The sequence below is a fragment of the Sinocyclocheilus grahami genome, unplaced genomic scaffold (assembly GCF_001515645.1).
Source record: "Sinocyclocheilus grahami isolate Dianchi unplaced genomic scaffold, SAMN03320097.WGS_v1.1 scaffold1342.1, whole genome shotgun sequence".
NCBI lineage: Eukaryota > Metazoa > Chordata > Actinopteri > Cypriniformes > Cyprinidae > Sinocyclocheilus > Sinocyclocheilus grahami.
Genome location: NW_015506521.1, coordinates 43784 through 54774, shown reverse-complemented (window position 1 = coordinate 54774; position 10991 = coordinate 43784). Strand labels below are relative to the sequence as shown.

The 10991-nt window shown below is 39.6% G+C and overlaps 2 protein-coding genes across 9 annotated transcripts in view; both read right to left on the bottom strand.

Annotated features, from left to right (window-relative positions):
* Positions 1-675: 675 nt before the first annotated feature.
* Positions 676-8923, bottom strand: LOC107569394 (RNA-binding protein EWS-like). Of its 3 annotated transcripts, none has more exons than XM_016255473.1 (16): positions 8864-8923; positions 7658-7694; positions 7398-7452; positions 7135-7273; positions 6821-7022; positions 6421-6734; positions 6145-6343; positions 3424-3461; positions 2783-2794; positions 2580-2695; positions 2264-2393; positions 2060-2179; positions 1821-1962; positions 1639-1736; positions 1330-1558; positions 676-1238 (listed from the first exon to the last, which is right to left on the bottom strand). In XM_016255473.1, exons 1-16 carry the CDS (start codon positions 8877-8879, stop codon positions 1199-1201), a joined length of 1887 nt encoding a protein of 628 aa, XP_016110959.1. In that variant the 5' UTR covers positions 8880-8923; the 3' UTR covers positions 676-1198. The 3 variants fall into 3 exon arrangements, with proteins under 3 accessions (XP_016110959.1, XP_016110960.1, XP_016110961.1); XM_016255474.1 differs by having other exon boundaries at positions 6421-6731; XM_016255475.1 differs by lacking the exons at positions 3424-3461; positions 6145-6343.
* An 816-nt stretch (positions 8924-9739) lies between these two features.
* LOC107569397 (V-type proton ATPase 116 kDa subunit a-like) overlaps positions 9740-10991 on the bottom strand; it is a 22589-nt gene continuing 21337 nt past the window's right edge. For all 6 annotated transcript variants that reach the window (XM_016255481.1, XM_016255479.1, XM_016255482.1 and 3 more), the window contains one exon: positions 9740-10358. In XM_016255481.1, the coding sequence (XP_016110967.1) occupies positions 10256-10358 (103 nt within the window). In that variant the 3' untranslated portion in view covers positions 9740-10255. The remainder of the gene's footprint in view (positions 10359-10991) is intronic.

Below are 10991 nucleotides of genomic sequence, written 5' to 3'. Positions count from 1 at the left end.
CGGCTCGCATTCCACAAGGTTGTAAATGTATCGGGTTACCATGAAACCAGGGTCTTGTTCGGCGTCCTGGGGTGTTACAAAGTATTTGTGAAATCTAGCTAACAAAATATATATTGTGTGTTGGAGTGGTCCAGACGCTACACCCTAGTGTTGTTCTAATGCATGTTGTTCCCTTCTTTTTCTTTTTCAGACGACAAAAGTAGAAATTTAAAGAAATGACGTCCAGCTCGCCCTCCTCCATAATGGCTTTTTTCATAATTAAAATGATAATGTTTGTGCGATACACAGGATTTCTGGATGAACCTGGGTAATACAGCAGTTCTGTGGACAATAGTCATTCTACAGGAAATACGTAAGCAGCGTTCGTGCATATTGTCCGTTCAGAACGGATTTATTCTCTAGTACAGGGGTCAGGGTCACCAAACTCGGTCCTGGAGGGCCGCTGTCCTGTAGAGTTTAGCTTCAACTCGCCTCAACACACCTGCCTGGAAGTTTCAAGTATACCTATTAAGAGCTTGATTAGCTGCTTCAGGTGTGTTTGATTAGGGTTGGAGCTAAACTCTGCAGGACACCGGCCCTCCAGCACCGAGTTTGGAGATCCCTGCTCTAGTAGATGGCACTTAAAAAAATTAATAAATAACTGCATCGAACACGAACGAAAGCAAGTAAAAAAAATTTTCCAGAATTTTATTTTTTTAGGGGAATTCTTTTAACACTGTTTGAAATGACGTAACGGGCTGAATAGCATCAGCTATTTACATTACTCAGTCACACCGAAGATGCTACATTATTTAGGTGAAGTAATGACAGTAAATGCAGAAAACAAGTACATGGCATAAGTATTTACAGCCATGCATTTAAAACCCCCACAAAATGTTTTTCAGTAAAGCAAATGAGGGGTAATGGGAATTAAAAAAAAAAAAAAAATTCACATTGTTCCACAAATATATTTCTGACTAATCCAAATGGCACACTGAACACCCTGCATTTACATGTGCATCTGGTTTCAATTACATTTCTGGACCAGAAAAGCAAGCACAAAACACAAAAGTGAAAAAAAATAATAAAACAATCACTGAGGACTAACGGCAAAGCAGTAACGAGTTCCATACTAACCATTTATAAATATGGAATTGCAACTTTAAAATCAAGTGAAAAACAAACAGGTGTGGGGAGATGTTGACCAGCGAGGCATCCCTCAATATGGTCTTTCTCGCCGTTCCTGACGATGGTCTCCCCTGCAAAAAATAAATAAATCATGCATTTCTGTTCTTTTGTGGCTACGAAACCACACTTCATTCAATCACACTTCCACAGAAACATACTCACTTCATATCCATTTTGCCAGGCGGTCCCATTCCTCGCCCCCTTCTTCCCATGTCATCCATAGGAGGCCCACCACGACCCCTTCCTCCAAAACCGCCTCTGTCCATGCCACGCCCTCCTCTGAATCCTCCACGATCCCCACCTCTGCCTCCACGGAATCCACCGGGCCCTCCACGGTCCATTCCACGGCCGCCACGCATCCCACCTGGTCCACCACGACCACGGTCACCACCTGAACCCCAAAAGACAGTTAGTGAATACTAGCAATGCAAATACCTGAAGCACCGTTGTTTGAATACAAAAGACAGCAACCTGGAGGAGGGAAGGGAGGAGGTCCAAAGCCTTCAGGTTTGGGTGCCTTGCACTGGTTACACTCCATTCTCCAGGCGAAGTTTTGGTTTCCACATCCCCTAGAAAAACAAAGACTCAAAATCAGAGGCTGAAGGCAATACATGGGTCGTTTTGTAATACTGTACAACTACTGAAATACATACGCATTTGGACACTGCCAATCTCCTGCCCTCTGTTGCATGTTTCCTCCTGTAGGTCCTCCGCGGCCCATTCCCCTGGGACCCCCACGTGGCATGAATCCTCCTCGATCACCACCTCTGCTCATCCCACCACGACCCATCATTCCTGCAGGAGAAGAGCCAATTCCAACTTAACAGTTAGACATTTCAGTAAAGAAAAACAGAAACTTAAGAGGTTTTCTGTTGCTTCTAAAACGGTGTACCTCCTCGTCCCATCATGCCACCTCGGTCTCCTCTCATTGGCATGCCCCCACGCATCATTCCCATCATGGGCTTGCGCCGGGCCATGGAAACCTTCAGCTTCTTCCCCTGGAAATCTTTTCCTAATGGGAAAACATTATTTATCTTGAGGACTCATGATGAAAGGGACAAACATTCTGGAATGATTTCAGTTAAGTTCAACACACCATCAAACCACTCGACTGCTGCCTTTGCAGATGGAGGCTCTTCGTAGGATAAGGTGGCATCACCTTTAGGTTTCCCAGTCTCTTTATCTGTATATATGTTGACAGCAGCCAGGCCCGTCCGTTTGTTTATCTTGGAAAGAAAAATTAAACAATATTCAATCATAACTTTCAAGAAATTCAATAAAAGACCATTTGACACATGGTGTAACCCAACCCTTTACATGTTTCAGTATTAGACCAATAGTAACATGGATAAACAACAAGCCATCCATCTTTCCGAAGCCATTTCATCTTACTGAAAAAGACTATTAAGTACCCTAATGATTCCACTGTGCTTGAAAAAGTCAGCAACTTCTTCCAATGTAGCGTTCTCAGTCAGCCCAGTGATGTAGATAGTGCTGTTTTCAGAGTCATCCTGCTCCTCTGGACGTCCTGCAGAGAACATGCAGTGTTAAAAGCAGTTGTTGTTGACAAAAATAGATGAAAAGGACAAATACAAATTTTTTAATCCAAACTTACCCTTGTCACCATCTGTTTCAGGTTTGCATCAAGCAGGATACCAGGAGTAAAAGAAAGTGAGAAATAAGTTAGTTTAAAAGCGTAGCTTCTCAAGCACCTGACAATATTATACTACCATTTTTTTGGTCAAGACTGCCCCGGCACACTCTTTCTGACCATTCAGACATAAATACCATGATGCTGTTGACCCAAGAATGGTTTGATTATTGTGAAAAAGTATTAAGAGGAAACTATTCAAAAGTTACCTAGTTTTTATTCCAGTGTGCCTTAAATAGAAAAATATATTTGCAAAAACCCTTGAAAACCAAGGACCCAAATTGGACTCCATACCTGATATCATATAAAATTTAATAAAAGAGTGAAACACTGAAATGGTGATACTATACATGGCTGGGTCGGCCAGTTACCATTAACTCCTGATTATAAGGGCAAAAGTAGCCTTTCATTGGAGTCCACACTCAGGATTTTTAACCAATAAAAATAGGTCTGAACCATTCCTATACAACCAATGGAAAAAGTTGAACTCTTTAATTCTAGCCGGCAGTGTAGTTCTGCAAGGCATTAATTATTTCCCTTCTGAAAAACACCCATAAAAGGTAGAGAATTCTAGTGTATGGTCTTGTGATTCTCATTAAACTTACCACCAGGCTTAATGAAGCCACCTCTGTCTCCAGCGATGCTGGGGGGAATAAGCGAAGATATGAAGGCGATATCCCTTAAAACAGCCACTTTGGTACCACAAAAAGGGTAATGGGGGCAGTTTTTCACAGTTCTAACTGACTCTTAAACCTCAACAAGCTCCCTTTATAAAACACAATATTGTTGAGAGTAACACTCAGTTGGGGTGCTGTAGCATTACAATGTCTGTGCACTGCGCCTGACTTGCTCGACTTGACATTATGACATTAGTGGCTGAACAGTATTGGGGTTGTATAGAGTAGAAGTGAGGGTTGATCTTTATTACTACTGTAGGTGGAAAACCCCAGAAATGTGTACACTGTAATTGAGATGTAATTGTTTCAGACACAGGCCTGCTACCAACTCTAAATGAAAACGAGATTATGCAATATTTAAAACTATACCCAAATGTTGAAAATATTGGTCTTCACTAATGATCTAATCGCATGTTGGTGGCAAATGCACCAAGATGCAGGAGTAGCATGTTTGTGGCTGTATCTGAAACAATCTGCTTACATAAAGGTGGTACATGCATTTTAGTCAAATAAAAAATAAAAAGCAGGTAAACCATAACACCACTTTTCTCTTTACAGAAATGTTTCGGATATAATTACACAACACACACACACACAAAAAAAGCTATCAAAACACTTTTATAAAAAGCGTAAACTTGTATGTTTAGGTCATTATTACAGTTTTTCTTTGGTTGCAAAACAAGATTTTCTCATTCCTGTAGGAAAAACACATTTGGAACACCTCTTGACACCACCAACTTTAAGTCCCCATTTCAAAAGGCTGCCGGCCCAGACTCAGAACTGAGTAGTGGTACTGTAAAAGTATTGATGTGTTTACATGGCTCTCACTTTGTTACCTGTAGCATATAAATGCGACAAAGCATGTTAAAGAAAAAGTTTCATAATGCACAAGACAATTGCAATCCAAATGCGTGACAGATAAAGAAAACATACCCTTTTTTATTAGGGAAAATGAATGCAGTGTATTTGAACTGTTTGGAGCTTACCTTCATAGCCAAAATAATTTACTTTAAATGTAGTATTGCACAAGCTCAGTTAAATAAGTCTAGTAATACAACAAATATTTTAACATGCAGAGCAGGGGACACATTAATAATGATAATATTATAATAATGAAGGGACAAGCAGTTCTGTAGTAACAGTTTTGTGTCAAGCATCACTGCATTCACTTTCATATTTATTTTGTGTTAGCTTCCTGCTTTTGGCAGCATTGTAAGTCATCTTTGGGAACCAATATCGTTTATTATAAAACTATGTGAATTTTATGCAATACTACACCTACTAGAAACATTTTCAAAACCTGCACTGATATTTATGGTCAATGCTAGTAAATGTTACCCATTTTAACACCTTTGTCTTTCTAAAATAACCCTAAATTTCACTTACAATTGAGAGTAAATGAGTAAAAGAATTAATGAGACTATTTGAAAATAATTCGCAGGCAGACCTACAGAATCCCATTTGGAGTGATTAATAAACCTTTTGGATTTATCCTAAAGGATCACACTATGCACTGACAACGTTATTACATTTGGAGCACAGATCTAATGAACTGTGCCTTCCCACTGTTTAATTATGTGTAATTAGGGATGCACCAAAATTTCAGCCGCTGAAAATATACGGTGTGCCACACCGCCTGGCAGTGTTCAGTGCGCAGGTTTCACTCTCCCTCTAGCCCTCGTCACTGCACGGTGTGATGCTCCGCTCTATGAATGTGTGTTCCGCTCATGTACCCCTCATGCTCACCGAAAAAGCAAAGTCCGCTCAAATAACGCACTGGCAGGAAATTTCTATGTAGTATACTTGTTCCTGTTTGCAACAGTGCTACTGTGCTGTAGCATGGTGTAATACAGCTGTACTGGGCAACACTGGTAAAATGACGCTACCCTCTCATTCACTGATCTGCTCCCGCTATGCTCTGCTCCTATGGTCAGATAATACTGAATAAAAATAACATTTTTTAATTTTTAAAAAATGATATTTAATATTAATATGTTTTCTTTCCAATTTTGTGTTACTTTCAATAAAAGTGTGGTTGTTTCATTGGCTTGTTTTTTATTATTATTCAGATGTCTTATAAAATTTGTTGATATTATTTAATAAAATAATAAATAATTATTACAAAGCATTTTCGGTTTTTAGCCAAATGCATCCAGAATTTTCGGTTTTGTCCCAGAATTTTTATTTTGGTGCATCCCGAAACTTAATAAATCCTTCATGTGAATTAAGATCCCTCAAATATATTTAATGATAAAGGGAATATGAGAGACTGAAATTATTATAACTTTCCCCAAAGCACATTCTCGATCATCTTACCTTAGGATATAATGAGGTAGAGCTGAGAGCAGCAGCACTTGAGGATTTAAAATCAGTTTGGTATCTCGTCAAAACAATTGCATGGATTTATCATCAAACTAAATTTTGAAAAAAGCTTCAATACTCAAGATTCTGATATATCAATTCAAACACGATTTTTGATAACAAGAAAGTCAGATTACAGTTATGACTCAAGCTTTGGCTCCAAATAATGAAGTTACATTTCTGCTGATTTAAGCATATAGCACGGCTCTCAGCCCTGTATTGCCTCTTTCAGCTCCTGTCTGAGGGAAAGAGAGGTGGTGAGGTGAGACTGCACAAACGCACACTTACCCCATGCCTCCACGGCTCATGCCCCCTCGCATGCCACCACCTCCTCGCATCATCCCCCGGTCAAACCCACCCCGGCCACGCCCGCGGTTCTCCCCCCCTCCCATGCCTCGGCCCTCTCCAGGGCCCCCATATCCTCCAGATTCAGGGCCCGAGTAACCACCTCTGCCCATGCCGTTTTGATGGTCCTGTCTGTAATTACCTGTGAAAGAAAATTGTCTCACTAAAGCTTTCACATTTGGATAAGACAGTCTCTGCCAAGCTTACTGCCAGACTTACCATACTGGTTGGGTGGTTTATAGTCTGACTGGCCATAGCCTCCTCCAGTACTGCCCTGCTGTCCGTATTGGCTAGCAGAGGGCTGTCCATAAGACCCAGAAGGTGGGGCGTAGCTGGTAGTCGGAGCCTGTTGCTGCTGGGAAGGAGTTTGTTGATATCCTCCCTGCTGGCTGTAGGAGCTCTGCTGTCCATAGCTTCCTTGTTGGCCCTGGTATCCTCCCTGCTGCTGCTGAGAATAAGAGTTTTGCTGAGGCTGCTGGGTATACGAGCTCTGCTCATATCCAGAGGGCTGCTGGGTGCCAGAACTGTAGCTGCTTAAGGACACAAATTACAATCGGTGACCAACTCAAATACGTTGCCAATCTTTAGGGGACTAAGAAGAACAGAGTAAGCCCAATACCTGGGGGGCGTAGCAGAAGCAGGCTGTTGTCCATATCCAGGATATGCAGACTGGGCACTGTAACTGGCCTGCCCAGCATAAGAGGTCTGGCTATTGCTGGTCGATGAGGCAGCAGCTGTGGTGGAATCGTAGCTGCTGCCTCCATATCCCTGCACAGGCTGACTGTAGCTCTGCGGAGCGGCCGGAGTGGCATTATAACCACCTACAAAGGGTAAAAATGAAGTTACTGAATAAACACACTGCTTGGAGATACTGGAGAAATTGACCTTGGTTTTAATACCACAAAAATGGATCAAAGGTCAAAAATAACATACCACTGGCTGGTGGTTGCTGTCCATAGGATGATCCATATGCCTGCTGGCCATAACTGCTCGAGGAGCTGCTGGTCTGGGAGTAGGTCGAGTCAGCCGGTTGGCTGTATGAACCGTAGCCTTGCTGTTGACCATACGACTGCTACACAACAAAAAGCAAGCATATATAGAAAGTCACTTGCACCAGGCTGCATTAACAGCTCCTGTTTCGTAATTATCTTGACAAAAAGCACGGAAAAAAGAAAATAATTTAGGATGATGTTTACCTGAGTGCCCTGTGCATAACCCTGTTGAGAGGGCTGGGCAGCATAGGAGCTGTACCTAATAATATAAGATGGTTTTCTCAGTTTATTCATGATAAGCCCACACAACCGTTACATACAGGATTGCCTCATATTTTGACCAGCACATTTCCATGACTAAACATGAATGCACCAGGTGTCCATTATTAGTGAATAAGGATAAACCTTCTTTATAAAGACTGCAAAAAAAAAAAAAAGAGTATCATGAGAACTGTTATACATACCCCTGTTGGCTTCCAGCCTGTCCGAAACTGTTGTAATCTGCAAGAAGAACACAACATTTATTTAAAATATCAAATTCATTCACAAAAACAACGACTTTGAGTCACAGAGTCGAATGAACGTACGGTCATATACACTTAAAACGCCTATCTTGGCTCATTCTAAACACAAACTAATAAGGTAATGAAGAAAATATAGTATAAAAATCACCTCCATGCCACGCCGAATTGAGGCAGTAATTAAAGCAAAAGGAGCCCCTACCAAGTATTGAGTACATGTACAGTAAATGAACATACTTTCCAGAAGACCAACAATTCACTAAAAATGTTTTTTTTATTGGTCTTATGAAGTATTCTAATTAGTTGAGATAGTGAATTGGTGGGTATTTGTTAAATGTGAGCCAAAATCATCACAATTAAAAGAACCAAAGACTTAAACTACTTCAGTCTGTGTGCATTGAATTTATTTAATACACGAGTTTCACAATTTCAGTTGAATTACCGAATTTTCCATGACATTCTAATTTATTGAAATGCACCTGTGTGTATATATATATATAAATATTAGTGTAATAGAGGTGAGAGAATGGGTGGTAAGTTTCAATGAGCAAGCGCCACTCACAAATTAACTCGACAAAAAAAGGAAAGAATAAGAACCGTTTTGATTCTAGTGACTCGCATTGTACAACTGATGTTGAAACAGAGTAATGTTGTGATTTATATTTACAGGATTATGAATAGCAGCGGATTATTAACACATCTGAACATCATTCACAACAGACATACGAGCTGAGCTCCCGTGCTAACAATTAGCCCGCTTCTTCGCTCGAGCGTTGCCAAGCAACAGACCGGCACATGTAAATTGGTGCTCAAAATGAAATAAGATGGGTATAAAATAATTACGGTAAATTCGTGTGATATCAGCTAAAGAAATGACTTGGATGTGTCTGAAGCCAAGCAAAATGTAAAGTGCCGCAGTTTTCGACCCCCTCCCCCATTTTCACACGCAGACAAACGGAACCGGTTCGAACCACACCGGCAAACTCGATAACAAACATTTAACAGATTCATCGCGTTTTATGAAACATATAACGTTAACTTACTCTACATAACTATAACTGGCAACAAAATGTATATCCACATTTACACATTTTTTAAAAATCTCTAACGTGCTATGAAACGGTACAAAAGATTTAACGCCGCTCTTACCTGCAGCAGACGCCATTTCGTGTGCCTTTGGTTGCGCCAACTGCGCATGCGTGGATGGCACTCTTCAGGAGCTACCATTTAATCAAGCGGGGGTGGACATTTATTGCAAATGTTTAAATTCCGTGAGTATTTTGGTATGAAATCCTATATATTTGTCTGAACATTAATTTTTGATGCACTTTGATTGGCAAAGCACGTCATACAGGAAATAAGCGTAATATAGCGAAATTAAATATATCTGTTCATGGGTTCGTCCTGAGAATGGATTCGTCCAGAATGACCTACTTGACAGATTTTAAATAAATCCTTCATAAGAGGAATCATGCATGAAAGAAATGGTCTTAATTACATCACCAAAAGCACCACTCTGCACTATTTATATAATAATAGATTGTTTATAAGCGACTGAAACACAAATGTAAATTTACAGGAGTGTTGATGAAAAACACACTGCAAACAAAATTGTAATCCCGTGACCATCTGTAGGTTTGCCAGTTCTTAAAGGGGTCATATGATGCGATTTCAAGTTTTCCTTTCTCTTTGGAGTGTTACAAGCTCGCTTGTCGGAAGGAGGGACTTTGTAGAAAACGAAGTGTTTGAGAGAGGCGGGGCATAGAGGACCTACAATAATATACAGTATTTGAAAAATAATGTGTTTTTTTGACCATTAAAGCATGTCAACATATTCTGTTACACCAAATACACAAAATAATAATCTTTAAAATAGCATCATATGACCCCTTTAAACCATGAACACACGTATTGAAAAACCGAAGTGTTTCATTTTAAATATGAATAAAGTATTGTCTTAGAATTCATTTTGAACAAAACAAACAAAAAATGCTACCCTGGAAAACTGCTTTACACGCTAAATGTTGTAAATTATGCTTTAATATCACATTGTAAATTATTTGTTATTTGGCATTGTTCATTGCACAGTGTAGCATTACCTACACCATAGTTTACCTGCAAAGTTTTTTTTTTCTTTCTAAGACCTAGCTAAAGCAAGCAAAAGTACATTTCAGCGTAGCATACAAAACTGTTCATTGAAAAATAGTTATGGCACTTTGAAAATCGATATGACAGTGAATGCTTATGAAGGTGTTGTACCAAATACAAGTCATATTTCTTAAGATAAATATAATAACAGGACTTTGTTGACAATCCTCAAATGACAGCACACGATGGAACCACAACTGATAAACCTGCACCTGAAACATCTGATATGGACTGGTGCAAATCGGGCTGTCAGGTTAGCGTCCTGTTCTAAACGCAGTGCGAGCTTCTGCAGTGCAAGAAGTTTTTTCCTAGTCAACTGCTGGGTCATTGTCCAGTGCCCAAAGGTCAATAGGTCATGATAAGCTACAGTGTCCTGTTCAAAGTGTTGTGTAGTCAGAGTAACCCATCTTGCTCAAAGACAGAGGGCAGCAGGGAGAAGTCAAAGGGGGCAAATTTGACTCCCGTTCCACTGTAGAATTTGTTCTGAAATTCCACCCTGCAGAAAGTAAAAAGTTAAAAATAATCTATAAATAGAAGGTAGAGAAATACAGATTTCTTTATAACATAATATTTCAAAATATTAATTTTAATTTTAAATGTAACTGAAAATATTAATATTAACTTAAAATTAGGGCTGCACAATAATGGTTAAATCATGAATATTTTGCAATAAAATATAAATAATATTATTATTATAACGTAATTTTTTCCATTTCATCAGAATTTTTGCCCTTTCACATAGGCACAAATCACGAGAACATCAACTCGCATGGTTTGCTTGCAGATTTGACAGCACAGACGTCCGTGTGAAAGAAAAACAGGCTGTTTTACACTTTTATTCAAGAAGAATATCTCAGTAGAGATTACTTACATGTTTGCCAGTGTTTTTAGCTTATTACAGCTTTTTCTCTAATGTAGACGGCACACGTACGCATGGTTGCCAGGTTGGGGAGATTAAGTAAACCACTAGGAAGAAATGTATAAATTGTGACCCTGGACCACAAAACCAGTCTTAAGTCGCTGGGGTATATTTGTAGCAAGTGTCAAAAATACATTGTATGGGTCAAAATTATCGATTTTTCTTTTATGCCAAAAATCATTAGGATATCAAGTAAAGATCATGTTCCAT

What these genes read in the sequence shown, in the direction of transcription:
- LOC107569394 (XM_016255473.1), bottom strand. An exon ending in GCTTCTGCTACGCCCCCCAG is followed by an intron (nt 6,735 to 6,820) that starts GTATTGGGCTTA and finishes TGTGTCCTTAAG; the next exon opens with CAGCTACAGTTCTGGCACCC. An exon ending in TAAACCACCCAACCAGTATG is followed by an intron (nt 6,344 to 6,420) that starts GTAAGTCTGGCA and finishes TTTCTTTCACAG; the next exon opens with GTAATTACAGACAGGACCAT.